This window comes from Alosa alosa, chromosome 12 (assembly GCF_017589495.1).
Source record: "Alosa alosa isolate M-15738 ecotype Scorff River chromosome 12, AALO_Geno_1.1, whole genome shotgun sequence".
NCBI lineage: Eukaryota > Metazoa > Chordata > Actinopteri > Clupeiformes > Clupeidae > Alosa > Alosa alosa.
Genome location: NC_063200.1, coordinates 31,845,743 through 31,870,394, shown reverse-complemented (window position 1 = coordinate 31,870,394; position 24,652 = coordinate 31,845,743). Strand labels below are relative to the sequence as shown.

The window sequence follows — 24,652 nt, the reverse complement described above, 5'->3', positions numbered from 1 at the left end:
ATGGAGCAATGCCAGACCGAACTTCCCGTGGGGCGGGACTAAGTTCGGAATGGCACCCAGGCTATCTGACTGGGTCTCTATTAAATCTATGGTATCAAAATTACCATCAAACGCAAACATGGTAGTCGTCTACACATATTCCGCCCCTTGCGCCACCAAAAGTTGACATGTGAATACATTGTGCCAATCATGTGGTATGTTGTGAATACATCGTGCCAATCATGTGTTGTGATCTCGCAGCTGGAGCGAGGTTGGTGTGTCATGATTCGTGAAGCATTGCACACACGCAGTTCTACCTGAAATAGATGCCCGATAAATGCTCAAAAAGTGCTGCAATATGGCCGCCAAGTGGAATGACTTGCATAAAATGACTTTGTTAAAGCTATTAAATATTACAGATAATAAATATTTATTATTTTATGATTGAAAAATGTTTGCCATCTTTCATAGAAATTATAATTTATTCTCAATGACAAAAACATAACAAAACATTAATAAACAATACATATTGGTCATGTTTTCTCAGAGTTGCTTGGCAAAGCTGCAGTGTCCTGTTCATGTGTCTCCTGCTGTGCTTTTTTGCCAGGCTCCTCTGCCAGAATCTCCAGTGCAGCGTCTCCTTCGATCCTTCGCACTTGCTCACCTTTGGCTGCAAGGATCTCTTCAATATTTCTATAAGAAAATCCAACAACACATTGATTACAATACTTTCTTACATAGAGCAAAAGAAAGAGTTAGGGAGACAGACCATTTAAGAGAAAAATAATGCACAAATGTGCCTACAACCCTCTTTATGAACTTTCTGGATGTAGCTACACTAGACAACAGCAGTCTTCTGCTAAGGCTTATCTTCTAACCTGCACATTGAAAAGCAGCATGATCATTTTTAATGTCTTATTATTAGGCTGTTTGTTGCAGCATACCATTCTTGCAAAACTCACATTATTTTCATTTTTCACTCAAACTTTTTTTTACAGTCTGACCCAGTAAGAGTGCTGGAGTGTTTTTCTGAATTGATCACAGCCATTTGTACAGCTTCTCTGGCCAGCAGAACTAGTCTAAATAGCACAAGTTACCTCATCCCTCTCACCTTTTCCCCTCTAGGTCGGAAAACCAGCCCAGATTATCAGCAATGATGTGATGGTTCTCGCATCCGGGGCACTTCACTATGACAACACCGTTATGATAGGCCAGCTTGGAGATCTTCTTCGTCGATCTGGTGGAGCACACCTGCACATGCAAGCGTAGCAGCGTTTAAACACTACGACTTCCGAACATTGTAGCAAATGCACTCTTAAAACTAATGTGTTGGAAGCAACACAATCTGGGTTGCTCCTATTTGGATAGAGATCTTAAAAGAGCGTGAGTTTCAAACTTAACGAATTCCATGCGGCAACATGTAATGTATCGGAAGTTGACTCCCCCTATTACCGTCGGTCCCGTATTTCCGCAGTCTTGAGTGTATGTGTCACTTAATATCCATTTCTATACAAACCAGGACGGCGGATTCCTAAAGAAACGCAAGCATCCACACCATATGTGTATTTAAATTAGCTATGTACCAAAAATGACATTTTACCGTGACTCGAAGAGCTGTAAACAGTGTTGTAAAGCTGCGTGTACACATCCGCTTGGAGCTCCAGTGGAATTTTAATTTCATGACGAGAATTCTATGTCTAACCGTTCATGTGCCGTTGAAACGGCGTAAATAGGCGACCCATCAGGCCAGCACTATAACTCCGAGCGTGGTAAACAAAATCGGACATTTCAGGCAGTAAATGCTCCCGTTAAGAACCAAACCAAATTTTGTTCAAATCTACACACCTAGCTATGGCTACTGAAAAATGTAAGGTTCATTTAGCAAATGTTATTTTGAAGTGTTAAAAAACATCGTTGTTTTAGAATTGAGTGTTATGATAACAAAAATGCAGGTTACCTTACACGTGTATACCAGTTGATAATGCTTCGATTGTATGCTACCGATGGCATCAGCGCTAATGCTTGCTGTCGTGGAGAAGGTCTGTGAATTGTCCAGGCGACTTCCACACAATAGCCCAGGCGCCGTTTGTCCAGACCAAAAGGTACAGCGAATTGTAGGGGACTCCCTCGCCCATTGACCGTATGCACTTGTCAATCGTTTCAGCACACATATCTGCTCTGTACGTACAATGAGAAAAGATGACCCATGAACTATATTCTTTGACAGAACTCGTGATGTGGAAAACATCACTTTAGTGGCAGAAAACATGTTGTGGAACTTCCTGTTTTGGTCATTCGCCCTTCATGTGATTCTGATTGCACATGTGATTATCGTCGCAGTTTTATGACGTATCCAAACATCGCCTGTAGCCTCTTTTACTGTCTATGCCTGTAGCGCTGGGAAAAAAGGCCGATGGAGTTACACAAATTACATTTAGTGTGGTATGATGACCTACTAGCATACATACCCGATGGCCTTCCATAACATAAAGATATAGCTAGGATGCAATTCATGAAAACTGGGCACTTCTGGATAAGTTTTTGATTTTTTTTAGGTAGGGTGTATACACGGGTTTCCCGTTTACCAACAAAACTAGATGCGCGCGCAGCCGTGGGACATAAGACGCTTGGTGGCCGTCCACAACGTTATAAACTTAACCTAAATAGTCGGCTGCTGTAAGCTACAATCGGATTTTTTTGTATACCCCTGTTGTCTCAATGATAATAACATCTCATTTCAGACTATATTTCAGAGTTCATTTGCATTTTAATATAACTTCGTATTTTGTCATTTTTGGCAAAGACATGCATTCCGTTAGGGATATTGAACATATTGAACATTCTCTAACCATCGTGATTTCGAATTGGTGCAGTTTTCAGCACAAAAACTCATTTTATTCTTTTCATGGACAGCACTGCTCTATGCTGTTCTATGGTGCTTTCTGCCTCTTAGTTGCGCACGCATGTTTTCATGACGTTGCATAGAAATCCTTGTGTCCACATTACTGAGGACCTAACATGGACTGTTAACACTCAATATGTTCTGAAGAAGTCCAGACAACGACTCTACTTCCTTCGTCAGCTAAGGAAATTCAAAGTTTATACATCCATCATGAAGGCCTTCTACACTTCAGCGGTTGAGAGTGTTCTAACTGGTAGCATCATCACCTGGTATGGGAACTCCACAGTTAGAGATTGTAGTACTCTGCAGAGAGTAGTGCGCTCAGCTGAATGTACTATAAGAACTCAACTCCCTGCTCTACAAGATATCTATTCCAGAAGAGTACTCTTAAGAGCCCAAAAGATTCTGAAGGACTCTTCTCATCCTAACAATGGATTATTCCTACCGCTGAAATCAAGAAGACGCCAAGTGTAGTCACAAAGCCAGAACTGAGAGACTTTTTTTTTTTATCCCCAGGCCATCCGAACTCTGAACTCACACTATACTGACTTTGCACACATTCACCTCAGCACTCTCAAACATTTCCCAACTCTGAACTCACACTATACTGACTTTTGCACTCATTCACTCCTCAGCACTCATGACCCCTCCCCCCACACACACACACCCTACAAGACTTTTAGCACTTTTTACATCCCTCACCCTATGCTACAGACTTTTTATTTATTTTCTTATTTCATCACACGCCAAAACACACACACACACACACACACACACACACACACATATCTGACTTTCTAACTTTTGCACATCTCCATAGAACTTTTTATTTATTATTTTTGATTTCTCCTCCATCTACCCATGTCCTTGATTGACTAGCCTTTCTGCCCCCACCACCCCCCACCCCACCCCCATCCCCAACACACACACAAAAAACACACACTTACATCATCACTGTCATCACCTCACATACATACAGCACACTGCTTGCTACAGTAAGCCTCCTCTACTTGCTGCACACTGCCCCCCCCCCTACATACACAGCACATTGTCTTCAGGACCTTCTCCAACACACATCCTCTACATACTTACAGCACACTGCACACTGAATTCTGCAGCTAGGATTATAATAGGCTCCAAATCCACTAGCCATGTAACACCATTGCTTATGCAACTGCACTGGCTTCCAGCTGCCCCTACACAACAATACCCCCACCTACTGTACCTCACTGATCTCCTGGAAGTTTACACCCCTGCCCGCTCACTGAGATCCTCCTCAGCAGGCCTACTGCATGTACCTAGTGTGAACCTCAGCACCCTGAGAGGCTTTCAACTACATCGCCCTCAATTACTGACTTTAAAAACAGACTTAAAACCTCTTCAAGACGGCTTATGGACTGGACTGACTGACTGACTTTTATTTTATTTTTTTATTTTTCATGTTATGAGATGACTATAATTTTAACAACCTTTTTGTTTGTGAAGTGACCTTGGGTGTCATGAAAGGCGCTTTAAATAAAATGTAGGGCAATTCCATGCAAAGGTCATCCTTACCATGGAAAAGAAAAGTTGTGCATATGCAAATAGAACTGTTGTTAAAATCTTCATTTAGGTCTATATTTTATTGTTTGTAACTGATCTGATTGAATTTGATGGAGAATGACACTCTTTTTACATCATAAATATGATGTGCAACCATACAGAAACAACATTTTTCACATGGTAATATTATACATATTTAAAAAGTGGATAAATGGACCCAAGGTTCAAACAAATTGTGTCATTTGACAAATTCCAGATTGACAAGGGAATGGTAGAGCAATGTCTATGCTCAGCTTGCCTTTAAGAGCACAGCTCCTTACATTTGTAGGCTTTTGTTTTTAAGTCAGCAAGTTCCATGGCCATGTCACATCCATAACGTTTTATAGGAAACGTTTATGCTACACATACAGTGTTGATGCGACAATGCCCATAGTGTCTGTGCAAAGCTGATTTATATCAATGTAAAGTGTGATGACCAAATTGTGCCCCTTTCTTACTTTTAAAACCTTTAATGGTGCGTTATGGATGTGACGTTATGGATGTTACATAATGTGAATATACAAGACTGGGAACTTTATTATACCTCAAAGCCGATAAAACGTCTGTTCTGGTGGCATGTCAGTTTCAACGCATTTCAACTGAAGTGAAGTGTGAAGTGAAGACTTTTAGCACTTTTACATCCCTCACCCTATGCTACAGACCTTTTATTTATTTTCTTATTTCATCACACATCAAAACACACACACACACACACACACACACACTTATCTGACTTTCTCCAACTTTTGCACATCTCCATAGAACTTTTTATTTATTATTTTTGAATTCTCCTCCATCTACCCATGTCCTTGATTGACTAGCCTTTCTGCCCCCCACCCCACCCCCATCCCCAACACACACACAAAAAACACACACTTACATCATCACTGTCATCACCTCACATACATACAGCACACTGCTTGCTACAGTAAGCCTCCTCTACTTGCTGCACACTGCCCCCCCCCCCCCTACATACACAGCACATTGTCTTCAGGATCTTCTCCAACACACATCCTCTACATACTTACAGCACACTGCCCCCACCTACCCACACACACACTACACACACACACACACACACACAGTCACTACACTCCCCTCCCCCCACACATACATCTTCATCACTACATACATCATACATACAGTACTCTGCTTGCAATAGTAAGTCCCTTCACCATACTTGCAGTACACTGCCCCCCCCCCCCCCCCCCTCCCCTACATACACAGCACATTATTTCATCAGGAAGCTTCTCCAACACACATCCCCACATACACAGCACACTATCCCATCTCCCCTGTCATCCCCCCAACACACACACCAAGACCCCTGGCAGTTGGGTTAGCCCTGAGCTGTGGATCTGCCCAAGGTTTCTTCCTTGGTAAGGGAGTTTTTCCCTTGCCCCTGTTGCTCTTGGGTGCTCCTTGTTGGTGCCCCAATTCCAATCCTCCCCCACCTTTCTTATGCAGCCCCTTGCCACTTAATCTACTAAACCCCTCTTCTACTGCACTTTTACCCCCACTTTGCACAAATAGGCTGACACTAGACATAATTTCACTGCATTTCTTACTTCCAGTAACTATATGCATGTGACAATAAACTTCCGTATCCTTGTAAATCCATGTAGGCCTATACGAAGGACTGAGAATAACAGGGTCTTTATTAAAATATATATATACACAAAGAAGTAAAACACTAAAATACAGCACTCAATCACCTTAACTACTGAGTGCAAAGTCTCTGTCTCACCTGCTGGTTGGCTTTTTCGCAGCCAACCCTGCAGTGATGTGCTGCCCTTTGCTGCCTCCCTGAATTGTCTCTCCCTCTCCTGAATCCGCCTCTTTTCAGTGGGCACCTTGGCTTCAAACAATAGCCTACCCAAAATAGTGATAGGATTTAGGCATTTAACCATTTTGAATAAAATAATTAATGTGATGCATTACATCCATCATTCATTCTTCTTGCTAAAACTAAATGTGAGAAACTAACTATCAGCAGACATGTAGTAACTATGTGATAATGGGCTGCTTGTCTGCAAGCTATCTGTCTGATTATAATAACCACAATATTATTACAGTGCATGGCTAAAAGTGACAAACTCAGCCTGGATTTATGAAGATTTTAAAGGAGAATTCCGGTGTGATATTGACCTAAAGTGTGTTGAAACATGATACCGAGTGTGAACGTATGTCTCATAGCCCATCTCGCTTGTCCCCTGCACTCCAAAAATCTGGCTTAGTTAGCCGATGCTACCAACAGCTTTTTCAATGGTGGTGCTTCGCATCGGCTAGCCATGCAAATAAATCACTGTTTTACACCATTTACGAGGCTCAATGTATCTCCACACTTCATTGGTAGACTTCGAGGGCCCTGACATTTAAAACGAGACATTGAGAACTTTGAAAAAGCACTGGTAGTTTACTTACAAGACGATTTATGCAGACAGTATCTTCAATGGTTTAAGCGCTTGCAGCCATCTTGAATTTAGTCAATGATAAAGTCAAGCTACTTAGAATGAACAGGTATGATAAAGGGATCAGATTCCAAAATAATTCAGTGGAAATGCATGGATTACAGTTTCTTCCAGTAGCAGCAACTGGAATCCATGCATTTCCACGGAATTATTTTTGGAATCTGATCCCTTATCATACCTGTTATTTTTTACTCGTGATGGGCTATGAGACATACATTCACACTAGGTATCATGTTTCAACACACTTTAGGTCAATATTTCGAATTGGTGCAGTTTTCAGCACAAAAACTAATTTCATTCTTTTGCTCTTTTGCATTGCTCTATGCTGTTCTATGTTGCTTTCTGCCTCTTGGTTGCGCACACGTTTTCGTGACGTTGCATAGAAATCCATATATATATATATATATATATATATATATATATATATATATATATATATATATATATATATATATATTATGTAATATTGATCCTTAACATGGTGAAAAGCCTAATATACTGTAACTTTTCACTGTGGCATAGTTCTGAATTTGTGTTTATTTAAGGCCTCAACAATGGTCCTTTTGGTCACAACATGTGATATTTGACACTATAGTTATAGTGACCTGTCCAATCAACAAAGAAAAGCATACCTTGGAGGTAAAAATATGGGTCTATGGACCTGAGTAATATTTCAATGTGTCTTTTTCAGAGATATTGACAGTTTATGAGCTAAATATGACTATGATGCTAGATTTAACTTGGAAATTGACTTAAAATAAGAAGAACATATCAAAATTGGATTCCTTGTATCAAACAAAGTAGAGAAAAATACATTATACAACAATTTAAGACTAAAGGAACTGAGATATAACCTTTCCTCTTTTCGGTGGGGGCCATTTTGGATTTTATGGATAACTGCCACTAGGGGGGCCACCCCAACTTGTATCCATGGATTTTTGAAAACCTTAGGCCTATACCTAACATCCTGCCAAAAATCAAAAACTTATCCAGAAGTGCCCAATCTTCATGATTTTTCACATATTCCTTCCCAGCTAATATGGGTCTCTCACAATGCAAGTTTAGATGTTCACACACACACACTAATGTGGGAACTATTCACACGGGTGGTACAGAGATGAAATAGACGGGAATCTGGCGGTGGATTATCCTTTACTGCATCTTTAAAGTGTAGGGCCTCACGCCTCAACTCTACAGACCATGCGTCAAATCAGCCGGTGTCACTGGGCCACCTGCACCTACGTCAAGCGACCTTAAATACACAAGGATAGGTCTGCCTCTGTTTTGTAAGAACCCATATGAGAACCGCATTCTGTAGGATCAGCGAAGAGTCTGGAACGCCGCAGTGGCTCTTCTGACGCAATTTCCTGGGTGTGGCTAGCCGCGTTCCTCCGGAGTTTTTCGGAGTGTAGAGACTGAGAGGTCGCTTCCCGCACTGAGACGGGAAAGAAATGTATCAGCTATGTGTGGCTGAAAGAAGACAGCGTCAAAGTAACAAACCTGGTGAGTAGGCTACGACTTTGGTCTGTCTCCCGGGTGTGTGTGTAAAGTGTCGCTTTGTCGGCCTGAAGCGGTTTCAAAAATCGGGGTGGTGCTGGTGTCCAACAAAAGAGAATACCATCGGCAATGGGGCAGCGACCGAATTAACGCTTACGGGAGATTCATTCGTTGTCACCCAACTCTTGGGTGTCCGCTTCAGCCAAGGAGGTTCCGTTGCGACCGAAGTTATCAGCTCTCCTTGACGATAAGTAAGCTTCTTCAGGTAGCTCATGGCAGCTGAGGCAGTAGCCTAGTCTATGGTGGCAGCTGCGCGTTCCATGTCGCAGGCTAGAAGTTGTTGTTGAGGAGGCTGTGAAGGGATTCGACTGAATGAATTGAAACTTCATGCACAGGTGATGAGCGTATCTCCTTGGCTGCAAGGCAGAGGGGGGCTTTTCACAGATCTGGGTAGACTACAGCCCAATCTAAACATACTGTTCACCCACTCCCTTCGCCTACATGGGTTGCCTCTCTTTAACCAACAGAAAGAACCACTGTTTCATATTTGAGTAGCCTACAGGGTTAAGGCCTTCTTGGAATTATGGCTGGAATTTGCACGAGTTAGGAGGGAGAGAAACGGAAGGTAAAGGATTTTTATGGTCTATTGCAGGGCTCTTCAATTGGCGGCCCGCGGGTCATTTGTACTGGCCCTTTAAAAAAAAATCTCTTGCATCTCTCGCTCGCCGCCGGGTGAATTTTCTCTTACCGCTTTCATACCTTTTAAAGGAAAACTTGGCAGGATTTCCCCCTCTGCTGGAGAAATTGTGCATTATGCTATTTCAAACTGTGGGCAAAGGTAACGATAGCACATGGATTTGTTTACAAGCTAGCGAACGGTTAGCATAAGTTTGGCAGAACTATGTGGATGTTACAAGGTAAGAAACACGATTTAAACTAGTTTCTTGTTTCTCATTTCTCTTTCCGGGACGGTAGTCTCAATGTTGCAAGGTTGGTTTTCCGCCTGAGGACGCTATGGCGCAGCGGGGAAAGTCACCATTTTCACCGGAACAGGTCATTTAACCATCCAAATGATTTGTAAACGGGTATATTACGTTGAAATGGTTGCCAAGTACTCTTTAACGACACCGGCAAGAAAAAACCTCGCGTGTACACACAGAGGTGTAACTGGCTAAATGTGCTGTAATGCAGCCGATGACGCCGCTGTGCAGAAGCTTCACGATAATTTTTGCGTGAATCGCGTAGAAGAAAACATTGTTGAAACAGTTAGTTAAGCCAGAGAATGTCAGGGCTCTGGTTAATCAGTCGCCTGAAATAAGGAGACTACAGACAATTCGGTTTTCAATTCAACTGTTAAACTAATAAAGTTCATTTTCAAGGTATGTGACTGCTATGTGAAATTGCAAATGCTTAGCCTACGCATTCCATTCGGTCTGAGCACCACTGAAGAAAACACTAACATGCAGTAAGCTAATGGTTAACTAAGTTAAGCTAACGTGTGCTTCTAACTTAGCCACTAAAGGCTGATAGGCTACATTGTGCACATAAATCATGACCGGGGAAAGAAAAACATTTTAATATGATAAATAAATGGTTTGGTTTGTTTGGTCAAGCAGCATGTCCGGTCGAGTGCCTTGGCTGAGTTGAGAGGTGGGGTTATGTCGTCTTAAAGTTGCCTACAGGCATCTACACGGCAAAAGTTAGCCTGCGGTTTCAAAAGTTCCCACTTCGGTTTCAAAAGCTATCGGTTTCAGTCTCCTAAACTGCCGACGTCGTGTACACGCAAGGCGTAACCGTTAACAAAACCTCACCGGTTTCACAAAAACCGGCGTCGTGTAAACGGCACCTCATCAGTCCTGCAGTCACTGCACCTCAGCCCATTGAACAAGTTAGGCTACATTACAATTCATTATATTTGTACATAAGCTGAACGTAAGTGCCATAGTTTAGTTTAAACCTAAAGTGGCACGTTGGAGTTTATGAACTACTAATATTTAACAGGTTGCACCACACAAATAGTTTGTCAACAATATCGAAAAAAAAAAAAACACTGGCACAATTTCTGCAAAACTTGGTGAAAAGGAGGAGCAGATTAACCTGACCCTAGCCAGATGAATTTCGCTCCGCCTAGCTCCACTCATCCATCCGGAACAGATCCATTGAAGTGTTGCTTCAGAAGGCTGGGCCTAATCAAAAAATGCTTGCATATGATTGAATAAGCCACTTGTCCGTCATCTATTGACGTGCTACTTCAACCACTCACATCGAAGCCAACCCGCGACTCTAATAACAGTGTCAGTCGCTTCACGCTATGTCACATCTATGAAACTCCCGCCTAAGGCCCCATATTGGCTGAACCATAAAGTCGGGTTGCAGAAATCACTCTCAATGGAAGAGGTCCCAGATGGATGTGAGTGAAGCTAGGCGGAGCTAAGCGGAACGAAATTCATCTGGCTAGGGTCAGGTTAGGAGCAGATCCGACTCAAAGGGAATTTAAAAGTATTTCTAGCCTATATAGTAGCATATTGCATGCTGATGTCCTTCATTTCTTCACGTCTTACAACATAAACAAATGCAAGTGAAGTCAGAAATGAGCCTGTCTAAAGGCCTCTTGGAAATCATGTGGCATGTTGCATTAAATGCGCACTCAATTGCGATTCGAAGCAAAAAGTATCACTGATAGCCTAACGAAGGTAAAATGCATATTTGTAAATGCGGCGACGGCAAAACGTTAAAGTGTATCGTAGACTTTATAATAACCAAAGAAAGTAAAGGAGATGATTTGCACCTCCGTTTGCCAAATAAAGGCCATGTTTGTGTTTCCACAATATGTTGGCACAGAACGTAATTTCTGTCAGAAACCAAGTAGGCCTAGGCTAAACGTTTTCATTGTCATCGTGAACTATGACGATGCCCATGTTCAGTAGGCTATGTTTTTCATTTATTCAAGCAGTGACATTTGGTTTAATGCATGGGGTAACGTGACGTGCGTCAGAAAAAAGATGGGCCTGTCCCTCTCAAAACATTAAACTAGTGTGATTAGCAACCAGAAAAGAAAAAAATCCCGGGGGAGACACCCCCGGACTCCCGTGTTGTTGTTGTTGTTGTTGTTGTTGTTGTTGTTGTTGTTGTTGTTGTTGTGACTGGCCTGCCCCCACTGCTAAAAAAAGATTCCATTTGCGTTATCTGTTATCACAGATTTCATTCCATATTAGCCACCAACAACCGGCTAATGATGTTGTTATGCATGTACAAAATACAACATTTGAACACCCATATTGCTGCTGTTGTACTTCATTGTATATACAGCTGTTAATGTGATTACTCATATTTCAAGCCGCATTTCTCTGGCCCCTCAGTTGTGATGCTTTTCATGAACTGGCCCCCATTACAAACTAATTGAATAGCCCTGGTCTATTCTCTGCAGGTGTTATCGATGTATTGATGCTGCTTGGCATGGTTATACTGTTGAGAATTAGTGTACCGGTAGCTTAATTTTAAATGAGTTCAGATTGTTACACCAGAATAACAGTAGGTGAGCGCTCACACAATTTTCTCCCATATGGGTTTATGTCCCCACACACTTCAGGTTGTCATGCTGTCATTATTGAGTTTCAGGTATGAAAGGAGAGCTGATGTTGTTGAGTTTGCAGAAACCCGATGTGCCCCATTGTGCCCTTCTGGCATCATCACCCCCTGAGCGACAGAACAGCAGCAGAGCTCCCAGCTGCCAGGCAAAAAGCTCGCTGAGTAGGCTAGGGCAGAATCATAATTAATGTGACTCGAAAAAGGGCACAGAGATGAGTCAAGGAGGGATGTGGGAGAGAGGGGGGGGACAGAGACTGAGGGAGGTGGAATTATAGAGGAGCGAACGAGAGAGTGGATGTGGAGAAAATAGATGGAGGGAAAAAGAGAGGAGAGGAGAAATTAGACGCGGGGGTGTTGGTTTAGACAGGCGAGAGAGAAAGAGAAACTGGTGAGTCAGGAAGGCCACCAGGGAGCACCAGCATGACCAAGAGGACAGAATGATTCATCTGAGGTGGCAATGTAGTGGTAGGGGGTCAACCTGTTAACCAGGAAATGGTGAATGAATGAATGAATGAGTGAGCGAGTGAGTGGGATTTTTCACTGGACAGTTTCACATGAGAAATGGTTTCGCTATACAATAGGCATTGTTTTTGTTTTTGTGCATGTGAGGGAGAAGTAGGCTATGGTGAAGGCTGTGTGTGTGTACAGAGCGTGTCTCTGTGAGTGCTTTAAGGAGTGCCCACTGCCCACTGGCATCGGCCATGTTATTCAGGACTCTGCCTGGACAAAGAACTGACCAACAATGGTCTCTTTGTGTGTATTTGAGAGAGCTGGGGGGATTGAGGAGAGAGAGAGAGAGAAAGAAGGGAGGTTGAGAGAGAAATACCTGGACACGAAAGATGAGACGAATGAGAGGATAGAGACTAGGGGGGGAATAAGGGGAAATATGAAGGATAGAAAGAGAGAATTTGATAGGGAGAGAAAGTGTGTGTTTGTGTGTGTGTTTGCACTGTTTTAATGGACACTACAAGGTCTTGTTTCATACTGTTCAGAGCATTAAAAGACAATTTGGGAGCAGATAAATGGTTATTAGAACAGAGTTGGAACAGATTTTTGCAGCGCTGCTGTTGCACATGTCCCCTTCTCCAATCTGAGCTAACAGGCGTAATCAGAGCCACCTGACTGTACTGCAGTCATGACTCTTGAATGGTCTGATGACCACAAGTAGAGAAAGAGAGAGAGAGGGAACAAATATCTGAGTAGAAAGATATTGAGTGTCCCCTGTCTCTCTCTCTCTTTCTTTCTCTCTTAACAGGTGCAGATAATTCTTGCTTTCTATGTTTTGCCACATCCGGAGAACATTAAATCCCAGAAATCTAACCACAAAGTGATTTGACCAAATGCTATAAATGTCCTTTAGTGCAGAAGCCCTTTAGTGCACAGAGCTGAGACCATTCCCTGCATTTTAGTAATGATTACCCCCCCAGTCAGGCCACCACAGACCAAACCACACACTTTGCTTTGTGTGCAATTGCTGGGAAAGGAAGGGCAGGGTAGGGCAGATGCACCCACACACATACACACACACACACACACACACACACACACAGTTACTGACACAAGCTGAAATCTTTGAAGGGCTGCAAAAATAAAAACTATCCGCAATCTTTCTCAGAAGTAGTGAGTACTATGAACTAAAAGGAATGAATTAAACTCCCCCAATGACTGACTACATATAGACGCAGATGCTCAACTCCTCTGCTAGATAATTACTCCACTGCCTAACCGGTTTTCCACCCAAGTGAAGCGGTGCCCAACTACACACAGCATTCTCCAGCTGCCCACTGAAGCACTGCTCATACTGCTAAACTGTCTTGTTAAACAGAGTTCCCAATGATGCCATTCTGCTGCCAAAGTGGTGATCCACTGCAGCAATCCCATAATTGCTGTCACATAGTCAAAATGTGTTAGTATATCATTCAAGTGCCTAATGTCCAAGCTACGTTTTCACAGAGCTTTGTCCCACCTGGCTAAACGGTGTGTCCCCTAGGCATTCTCGATAGGTAGGTAGTCTGCTGGTAGGCAGGCCGAGGCCAGGCTAAGTTCTCACTCACTGGTGTGACCGTACAAGATGTTCTCTGAGGTTGTCTTCACTTGGTTTGCTATGGGATTAAGGGCTGCTGAGGGTTGACCAGACCAGACTGGTTCCGAGAAGCTGGCCTACATGCAGTATCAGTTTTCCTTCTCCTCACTGGCTTTCACTCCTGTCCACTTCGACTGACTTGTCTTCCCCCTCAGTCTTCTTATTCCCTCTTTCTGTAATTAATCTCTTTCTTTAGTCCTCCCTCGCTCCTGACTTTTCCACTTCTTTTTCTCCTCACCACTTCTTTTTCTCTCCATCTTTTCCCCCCTGTTCTTATACTGTCAACAGTCACGTTTCTAATCTTTTACCCAGAAAATTAAGGCTTTCTGTTCCCCTTTTGGACCTCACACATGACACACACACACACACACACACACACACACACACAAAGTTGTTGTCCCTCACCCTGTCAGTAGCTGTTCTGTCTTAAAGCAGCTAAATGTGTGTAGGCAAACAAAAGTGTGTGTGTGTGTGTGAATGTCAGCGCTTGGGTGCTGGTTGCTTAGGGTTACTTGCAGAGGAGGTGAAATGTCTGCCCTGTCCCTCAAAAGACAAAACCAGAGGAAGAGAGCGAGGGGGAGAAAGATGGAGATGACACACAAAAAAAAGTGTGTGTGTGCATGTTTATGGACCCCGTCTCCTGACCACTCCCTGATATAAAGAGGAAATGTCGCACACGAGTGAGCTGATCAGAGCACACACACATAAACTCACACACAAAAACATACACACACCACACACTCTCATCCTCCTGTTTATTCTGCGGTCTTGGAAAGGAAACCGCGCTGGTTTGGATACAGATTCTGCTTTAGAAGGTGTGCGTGTGTGTGTGTGGGGATCCTGCAGTATGTATGTGTGTGTGTGTGTGTGTGTGTGTGGATGTGAAATGGTACAGATGGAATGAGAATAGTAAGATAAGAACCAAAGTAAACATACATTCTCTCTCTCCCTCTCTCTCTCACACACACAGCTGCTCCTAAGCCCAAACTCCTGACTGTTTAAATGACAAATCATTGACTAAATGGTTATTAAGGATAATTCTCTGAGGAATGCTTCGTCTCTCTGGCTCTTCACCCTCTCTGTCCCTTGCTATTGCCACCATGTACTGAGAACATAAGTTACTGAATAACATACACACACACGAAAGACATACACACTTTAATACAGAAGTTGTAAACAATTTGGAATTTGGGACGAGTGTGTGTGTTAGGTGTGTCTGTGTGTTTGCAGTTTCCCTACACAGCAAAGCAGTCCTTAGGTCAGGGACACAAAGTTACTATAGCTGAAGAATCACTCTGGGATTCAACTCTGTGGCGTCGTCACCCTGTCTGACTCAGTCTTTCCTGTCTTGTCTGACCCACACACACACACACACACATGCACACATGCACACACAGTCACACACACAAAAACGTCCATGACCTGTTATGTAAGGGACCTCCACAGCTACAGAGGAACAATAGGAGACTGGGAGATGCCTTTTTCCGAAGTCGCTTTCTCGCACCCTTCCTACCTCCCTCTGTCTAATTGTCTCTGTCCATCCCTGCTCTCCCCTCCTCTCTCTCTGTATTTCTCTATCGCTGGGTTTTTATTGGATTAATTCACCTAATTAATTCATATGTGTGTTTATGACCCAGTGTGCTATTTCCTCTCTCCTACTGGCCTGGGAAAATCTATATTTAGTCATATTGATCCATCAGGGAGGTGACTGTGTGTGTGTGTGTGTGTCAGAGTGTGTTTGTATGCGTGTGTTCTCCACATGCAGTGTCAGAACTTTTGTTCTGCTATATTGACAATCTTTATTTAGCTTCTGATGTCTCAGCACAGAATTAACTCACACACACACACACACACACCTAGATACTTGGTGTGGTGCTAGGCTTACAGCTGTAACAGAAGAGATCAAGAACAGATGGGAGACATAATGGCTCCGCCATGTGCCAATCTGGCAATGAAGAGAGATGGCGCTGCCAACCAGGACTGAGCGAGCCGTGGTCAATAAGACTTTATGAAGTTCAGCTGAGGCACAGCCATCTCCCACCACACACACTCATACACATGCACACACACACACACACATATACTCACTCACACAAACACACACAGAAACAAAGTTACAAATGCAGACAAAGGGTTTTTACATAAACCACACGCACATGTGCGTAGACTCAACCACAGTGAAGTAGCCCTTTGTCTGCGGTTTTCAATCTGTCCATATGGTCACAGAAATCCTTCTGTCTAGCATTTTATCAGTGCGTCTCTGTGGTGGTGGGGAATGAGTGTGTGAGTGCACGTGTGCTTAAATGCATCAGTGAGTGTCTGAGAATTTATGCTCACAAACTAACCCCTTCCATGTTTCTCTTCTTCATCTTGTGTCTCACTTTCTTTGCCTCCATCGTACTGTCAACCTCTCTTCACCTCTTTCTATCTATCCTCTCTATCTCTTCATCATTTGTCTTTCTTTCTCTCACACCATTCCCACCTCTCTCCTTCTCTTCAGGTAAGCCATCATGATCCCCATCACCGAGCTGCGGTACTTTGCCGACACGCAGCCGGCGTACCGCATCCTGAAGCCGTGGTGGGACGTCTTTACGGACTACATCTCCATCGTCATGCTGATGATCGCCGTCTTTGGCGGCACGCTCCAGGTCACGCAGGACAAGATGATCTGCCTGCCCTGCAAGTGGGTGGTCAACCTGACCTGCGGTCACCAGAACGTCAGCGCCGACCCGAGCATGGTGGGCCCACCGGAGCCCAAGGGGATCCAGTATGACCTGGACCGGCACCAGTATAACTATGTGGACGCTGTGTGTTACGAGAACAAGCTGCACTGGTTTGCTAAGTACTTCCCTTATCTGGTGCTGCTTCACACACTCATCTTCTTGGCCTGCAGCAACTTCTGGTTCAAGTTCCCGCGCACCAGCTCCAAGCTGGAGCACTTTGTGTCCATCCTGCTCAAGTGCTTCGACTCGCCATGGACCACGCGAGCGCTGTCCGAGACGGTGGTGGAGGAGAGCGACCCCAAGCCGCCGCCCTCGCAGCAGTCGATGAAGGCCAACGGTGCGCGCGGCGACCACAAGCGGATGTCCAACGTGTCCGAGGACGTGGAGGCCAGCGTGCCGATGCTGCAGCGCACCAAGTCGCGACTGGAGCAAGGGATCGTGGACCGCTCCGAGACGGGTGTCCTGGACAAGAAAGAGGGCGAGCAGGCCAAGGCGCTCTTCGAGAAGGTGAAGAAGTTCCGCGTGCACGTGGAGGAGGGCGACATCGTCTACCGCCTCTACATTCGCCAGACGCTCATCAAGGTGGTCAAGTTCGCACTCATCATCTGCTACACGGCGTACTACGTGCGGCACATCGAGTTCAGCGTATGGTGCTCGGTGGACCTGGAGCGCTTGACTGGCTACCGGCTCTACCTGTGCGCCCACCCACTGGCCACTCTCTTCAAGATCCTGGCCTGCTTCTACATCAGCCTGGTGATGGTCTACGGCCTCATCTGCGTCTACACGCTGTGCTGGATGCTCCGTCGCTCGCTCAAGCGTTACTCTTTCGAGTCCATCCGCGAGGAGAGCAGCTACTCGGACATCCCCGATGTCAAGAACGACTTTGCCTTCATGTTGCACATGATCGACCAGTACGACCCGCTCTACTCGAAGCGTTTTGCCGTCTTTCTGTCGGAGGTGAGCGAGAACAAGCTGCGGCAGCTCAACCTCAACCTGGAGTGGACGCCCGAGAAGCTGCGCCAACGCGCCACCAAGAACGTCCAGGAGAAGCTGGAGCTGCACCTCTTCATGCTCAGCGGCATCCCCGACACCGTGTTCGACCTCCTTGAGCTGGAGGTGCTCAAGCTGGAGCTGATCCCGGACATCACCATCCCGCCGACCATCGCGCAGCTGGCCAACCTGCGTGAGCTCTGGCTCTACCACACGCCGGCCAAGATCGAGGCACCAGCGCTGGCCTTCCTGCGCGAGAGCCTCAAGTCGCTCCACATCAAGTTCACCGACATCAAGGAGATCCCGCTGTGGATCTACAGCCTGAAGAACCTGAGTGAGCTGCACTTGACGGGCAACCTGAGCGCCGACAACAACCGCTACATCGTCATCGACGGCCTACGGGAGCTCAAGAGGCTCAAGGTGCTGCGGCTCAAGAGCAACCTGACCAAGCTGCCCCAGGTGGTGACCGAGGTGGGCCAGCACCTGCAGAAGCTCTCCATCAACAACGAGGGCACCAAGCTGATGGTGCTCAACAGCCTGAAGAAGATGGTCAACCTGATGGAGCTGGAGCTGGTGCGCTGTGACCTGGAGCGGATCCCGCACTCCATCTTCAGGTGAGTTCAGTGCCGGGTCAGTACCTCGGCAATCGGTGCGCTTTTACCTGGTCTCCAAGTCATCCTTTCCCTCTCCCTCCTGTTTCAATTAAGCGCTGCAAGGACTGTGAATAGGATCCAGTTGGACAAACGATAAGAAATATGACTGTAGAAATAGAAAATATAAAAAATTTAAATGAGGGAGAGCCAATCACCTTTAAAGTCCTGAGACAAATGTGGCATAATAGATTGCCAGGTTATGTAAGACCTCAGTAAAACTTTTGCATGAAATGTTGGCACAGACAGAAGTTAGATAAAGACGCATAGCCAGAATCTTTTCCTGTACTTCCCCTTTATAATGCTATTGCTTTTGTCTGCACAGGGCAATCTGTCTTTTTTGACACGGCTAGAGGTCAGGAAATTGTACTAGCCACAATGTTTCCACACACAGACACACTCATGGTCTCACGCATGCTCAAATCATTACTGCAGTGTTAATGCAGTCTCATTGCCAAATGGGTGACTATTGATTGATTGTTTTTTTTTTTTTTGGCTCTTCTCCTGTCAGTCCACGTACTGATCCAAGCAGTGTTCAAGTGACACACACATAGACAGGTCATCTGCCAGAAAAATTAGGCCTATTTTCCTGCCAAAGTTTTCTCTTTGGATTTCGTGTCAGAACCCCAATTAGAACAGATTAAAACATGGGGCCTCTTGAAGTTTGTCCAAAAATGTAATATGGTGGCCTTAGTCCATAATGGCAGATATTTACACAGGTTTGGTTATGCTATAGGGACATTATCATGAAAAACAGTGTCATTTTAGCAAAAGACTGTCCTCTTCTATCAAAAAACATTTACAGAGGTTAACCGATTATTTTAAAACCCTAAATATTTTTATTTACAATTTTAAATCAGTAAGATTTTTGTCAAATATCAGAAATCATCAACCTCTTACAGGTTAAATACAGTTTAAAACAAATTGGGCACCTTAACTGAAACAGATTAAAACTTTTGGCATTTAGACATTTTTCAAAAAATTCAATATAAATAGGTCTGGAAAACCAGCCTGAACTTTTTCCACAAATTTTGAGGTCGGGAAGTTCGGTCTGGACTTATTTCGGTAAGAAGCAACTACCGGTATGCCCGAACCAGAGCTGTTCAGACCAATGAAATTGTCTGGATGGTTTTTTTTATGATGATGGACAATATGAGCAACAGTCTATCACCAGACCCGCCTGCAGAGTACCGTATTTTCCCTACTATAAGTCGCACCAGTCAAAAATGTGTCATGAAGAGGGAAAAAACATATATATATATATATATATATATATATATATATATATATATATATATATATATATATATATATATATGTGTATGTTGCAACTATGGAAAAAAAGTGCGGAAAATACGGTACTACAGAGTATTTCCAAGAGGACACAAGTGGGGAGGGGGTCATTGGTAGCGCAAACTTTTCATGTCACTGTTGAATGAATTGGTAATGTTAACCGCTGACTGAAAAACAATGATGACCAAAAAACAAGAAGTTACGCAAAATGACAGCACACCCCTCTAAACTCGTCTGAGGATAAACAATCTCGTACAAATCAAAGGACCCCCAGTTCATGGCGAGTCAGCATGTACAAACAGAATGCACGATAACTTTAAAAACGACCAGAAGACAATGTTAAGGCATCTGTTGATATGAAGGATGGTTTGGGTGTTCTTCCTACAGGATTATATTTCACGGTAAACTGTTTCGTTGCTCTGATTGGTTAGGTCTATCCAATTGAGTGCCGAGGCATTTCCACCCCTGTGTTGGTTGACGCCCCATAATCACGCCCCAATGGAGCACTAGAAAATATTATCTGACTTTCTAGAGTATGATGACGTCAGTCTATAGAAATGTAATAATATTCCAAAAATGGTGGATTTTTGGGCCTACACTTTCGGCTAAGCTACAGGGTAATTAATTCCCACCCCCCTATTCAAATATGTAATTGTTTTTAGTAACAGTCTCATTATTCAATATATCTAGCTGAGTGGTAAAATTGTATTTTTTTTAATTCCATCACCAATATACAACTAGTCTGTTTCTTATATCAGTTAACCTTTGTCGAAATGTGTTTAAAATAGGAAAGATATTTCTGTAGCTTAGTTGAAAGTGTAGGCCCAAAAATTCACTATTTTGGGTAGGGCTGGTTCTAGCCTACTACATTTGGATGGGCTGATTGACATTTTTGGTGGGCAACATAGCAAAAAGTAGCCTAGAAATCTAGACGCGCCCCTAGCGGCAGCAAATTACATTTGCTGCCAGGGCTAGTCTAGCAACTCTCCGTTGGCTTGTGACCTCCAGAAATCGAAAAACTTAATCAGGCCATTGAAATCGTGTATAGTCGTTTGGTGGGCTTAACATAATGATTGATGGCAGAGTTGCAACGGTTTGGCTTGAATTCCCTGCTACTTGAAAACAAATATCCTATTAAGGCCCTATTATGCGTGCAGGGAATTTGAAAGACAACTGATTATCCCGCCCCTCGGACTGAGCACTGCAAACGGTGAGTGCCCAGACCCTACATTTTAATGTGGGTCTGGCTCGCCAGGCTAAGCAAAAAGCTCAAATTGGATCAAAATTGACATAAACAAAGTGCCCCACCTAGCTTTACCTTGCTGCAGCCAACAGCCAGGGATGGGCAGTGTAGTATTTTATTTTGTTGAAAAAAATGGCTTCATTTTGATACCGCTTTTTTTTACTGATTGCACAAACACACAGACTCTCATTTTGTCTGGCCAGAGAAATATTGGCCTGAGCTTAGCTTTCTTTTTTACACACACCTACAGTACACATGCATAACCTGAGCATAACCTTCACAGTGTGCTTGAGTACAGGGCCATTTGTTTTTCATTAGTGGGTTTTTGCTGTGCTAGGGTGTGGTCAACCAATAATTGCAGTTATGTCCCATTTGTTTCCCTCCATTTACAAGAATACCCACATGTAGGCCTACATCTGAATGATTCTTGTTCTGTCTTGATTCTGGAGTCATCTGACTCTCTTCTCCATATGTGATCCCTCTCCCTTTCCCTCCCCTTTAGTCTCCACAACTTGCAGGAGATCGACCTGAAGGACAACAACCTGAAGACCATCGAGGAGATCATCAGCTTCCAGCACTTGCACCGGCTCACCTGCCTTAAGTTGTGGTACAACCAAATCGCTTACATCCCCATCCAGATCGGCACGCTCACCAGCCTGGAGCGCCTTTACCTGAACCGCAACAAGATCGAGAAGATCCCCAGCCAGCTGTTCTTCTGCCGCAAGCTGCGCTACCTGGACCTCAGCCACAACAACCTGACCAGCATCCACCCGGACATCGGCTTCCTGCAGAACCTGCAGTCACTGGCCGTCACGGCCAACAGGGTGAGTGTGTATGTCTGTCTGTCCGTGTGTGTGTGTGTCTGTCTGTCTGTCTGTGTGTGCCTGTGTGTGTCTGTGAGTGTGTGTGTGTGTGTTACAGTATTAGCATCTGTGTGTGGGTTTGTGCTTGTTTGTGTGGATGGAAAGTTCAACACTTGAGGCTGCATTTAAAAAAAGATGCTTTGTCATGTGGACTTTCTTCTAAATGGCCTGTGCCTGGGGTTTCATAAAGACACATTAGATCAGATCCAGGAAATTAGATTAGAGTCAAATTGATGAATTGAATATAGTGTGTGTGTGTGTGAGAGAGAGAGTGTGTGAGTGTGTGTGTGCACATGTTTTTAATTTGGGTTGTTTTTGTTTTTGCAAGAATGTGTGTTTCTTAGAGAATTTAGAGTGCACATGCTTTTGTGTTTATTTGTTTTATTTTAGGGTCTAGTCCAGGTAGGTGGTATGGCCCTAAATATAGCCTCAGTTTATGAGACTTCCCAGCTATGCCTTGTTTGTGTGGTGTGTGTGTGTGTGTGCATGTGTCTGTGTGCCGAACACACTTATTGTTGCTCCATTAGCGCGTTAGACCTAAATGAGTTGTGTAATTTGTGTGTGGGGAGTCCAGATGGACATGATCTCAGCAGAAACAACTCTGTTTGTGTGTGTATGTGTGTGTGTGTCTGCGCATGCTTGAGTTAATGTGTACACAATCATCTGCTTTGAGGAATTACAATGTATGTTTCCCAAGAGAACAATGTGTTCTCCTTCCCTTCCCAAACACATATAGACATTCACACACACACATATGCGCCCCCACTCACGGACACACACACACACACACACACACACACACACACACACACACACACACACAGGGAGCCTGAAGAAAAGCTGGCATAAGATGATCGGTGTTAATTGGCTTTAGTGTGTTTTACCTATAGAATGTAGTGCAGTCATCCCTAATTCCTTTGCCCCACACACCTTCACAGACTTTACAAGGGGAAAGGGTGTAAACCTGTATGGGAGTGTTTGAAGAAGAAAATATGTGTTAAGTCAGTAAAATATACAGGTGATTTTTTTTTTTTTTTTTTTTTTTTTTTTTGGGGCTAGGCACTGTGCTCACCACATCTACTCCTTGTGATTCACTCTCTTTCCTTCTCAACCTCCCCCTATTACTTCCCCATACTTACACTATAATTTTCACCTCCAATGTCTTCCTTCCATTCTTCCTTACTTCCTTTCTTTATTTCTGTCATTTTTTTCTTTCTATCTTCCTTTTCTGTTCTCCTTCCTCCCATTCTTTCTTTCTTTCTTTTTTTGTCCTGGTTACATATTGTCTTTCTTCCCCTCCCTCCCCTCCTCAGATCGAGGTTCTGCCGCCGGAGCTGTTTCAGTGCCGCAAGCTGCGCACGCTCCACCTGGGCAACAACTGCCTGACCACGCTGCCATCGCGCTTCGGCGAGCTCACCAGCCTCACGCTGCTGGAGCTGCGCGGCAACCGGCTGGAGGGCCTGCCCGTCGAGCTGTCCGAGTGCCGCCTGCTCAAGCGCTCAGGCCTGGTCGTGGAGGAGGACCTCTTCAACACGCTGCCGCCCGAGGTCAAGGAACAGCTGTGGCGCGCCGACAAGGAGCAGGCATGAGAATAGGGTGGGGGATGACCGTGGAAACGAGGACGAGCACATGGAGAGAAAGAGACTCTCAGAGCGATGGGTGGATTTGACCACAGGCCATTTGTCTATTTTAATGTTTTGTTTTGGATCTTTTTGTTTTGAAAGATTATTTTGTTTGTTCATTTCATTGTTTTTAAAGATTTTTTTGTTTTTAATATGAGGTGTGGACTACAAGCTGATGATGGTTAGAAGAAGACAAAAGTGTGGACAGATACAGAGAGATGAGTGAATGTGTGGCTAATCAAGAATGAGACACCTTTTGTATTAGAAATGTAACGTTGGAGCTCTGCAATGTAATGTGTGCAAGGGCACATGCTCAAGTGTGTGTGTGCAATCACGCCTCCGTGCCTCAAGGTGGCAGTGTAGGAAGGCCAGTTGGCAAGACCCTTAAAGACGCTCACACTTACACAACAGGTAGTGTGAGCGTGTGTGTGTGTGTGTGTGTGTGTGTGTGTGTGTGTGTTATGAGCTTGTGCCTGATAATGGGTTGAGAAAGTTGAGGCGTGGAATGAGAACAAAAACACACTAACGGCTCTACAACAGTATCTCACGACGACACGCATACCCTCTTTCAATCCTCAACACTGTGCAACACACTCAACACAAACACACACACACACACTAGCGTGCCTGTGTACATGTACTTAATCTGTAAAGTGGAGGGATTACTTCACTTCTGAAAGTCTAGAGAATGGAAGGTCCTTCTACAAAAGGGAATTTGAGACGGGCAGTCACTCCGCTCATGACTCCTGTTCTAATGGCCTTAATGTCATATGCTGGAATACTGGCTGCTTTTAGGAAAAAACACAAAAAAACTTTCTTTTTAATTTTATATATATATATATATATGTTTTTCTTTTGTTTCAAGATATGCAAATGTATGTTTTAACATTCATGACATAACACTTTTTTGTATTAGACGTTTATATGGTTTATTATTATATTGTAATTATTTTAATGTTTTAACTAAGAGAATGGTAGGTTGAGTGTACTGACAGGTATGTTGTCATGCCCAGCCACAGAGACTGAATGTCAAACACCCACACACATACTGCTCAGTAAGCCAATGAAACACTCCTTTAATACACTTGGCCTTGGTCTCTGTTTTTTTGCACAGTACTGGTGGAAAGTGTGGGTGGGGTGGGTGTGTGGGTGTGGTGCCCCCAGAGT

At 44.0% G+C, this 24,652-nt stretch overlaps 2 protein-coding genes across 2 annotated transcripts; one reads left to right on the top strand and one right to left on the bottom strand.

Annotated features, from left to right (window-relative positions):
• Nucleotides 1-442: 442 nt before the first annotated feature.
• dnlz (DNL-type zinc finger) lies at nucleotides 443-2,310 on the bottom strand. The gene is made up of 3 exons (XM_048258505.1): nucleotides 1,937-2,310; nucleotides 1,091-1,230; nucleotides 443-672 (listed from the first exon to the last, which is right to left on the bottom strand). The coding sequence occupies exons 1-3, from the start codon at nucleotides 2,246-2,248 to the stop codon at nucleotides 513-515; spliced, it is 612 nt and encodes a 203-aa protein (XP_048114462.1). The 5' UTR covers nucleotides 2,249-2,310; the 3' UTR covers nucleotides 443-512.
• Nucleotides 2,311-8,243: 5,933 nt separating this feature from the next.
• Nucleotides 8,244-24,569, top strand: LOC125304548 (volume-regulated anion channel subunit LRRC8A-like). Its single transcript, XM_048258931.1, has 4 exons — nucleotides 8,244-8,436; nucleotides 16,602-18,428; nucleotides 21,503-21,824; nucleotides 23,177-24,569. The coding sequence occupies exons 2-4, from the start codon at nucleotides 16,612-16,614 to the stop codon at nucleotides 23,450-23,452; spliced, it is 2,415 nt and encodes an 804-aa protein (XP_048114888.1). The 5' UTR covers nucleotides 8,244-8,436; nucleotides 16,602-16,611; the 3' UTR covers nucleotides 23,453-24,569.
• Nucleotides 24,570-24,652: the final 83 nt, after the last annotated feature.

Bases quoted from the DNA above. Each gene is read 5' to 3' on its own strand.
- LOC125304548 (XM_048258931.1), top strand. From the start codon at position 16,612: ATGATCCCCATCACCGAGCTGCGGTACTTTGCCGACACGCAGCCGGCG. The intron at 18,429-21,502 runs GTGAGTTCAGTG...CCTCCCCTTTAG, and splicing joins ATCCCGCACTCCATCTTCAG to TCTCCACAACTTGCAGGAGA. The intron at 21,825-23,176 runs GTGAGTGTGTAT...TCCCCTCCTCAG, and splicing joins TGGCCGTCACGGCCAACAGG to ATCGAGGTTCTGCCGCCGGA.
- dnlz (XM_048258505.1), bottom strand. From the start codon at position 2,248: ATGTTTTCTGCCACTAAAGTGATGTTTTCCACATCACGAGTTCTGTCA. The intron at 1,231-1,936 runs GTAACCTGCATT...TTGCATGTGCAG, and splicing joins AACTGGTATACACGTGTAAG to GTGTGCTCCACCAGATCGAC. The intron at 673-1,090 runs GTGAGAGGGATG...ATTTTCTTATAG, and splicing joins TCCGACCTAGAGGGGAAAAG to AAATATTGAAGAGATCCTTG.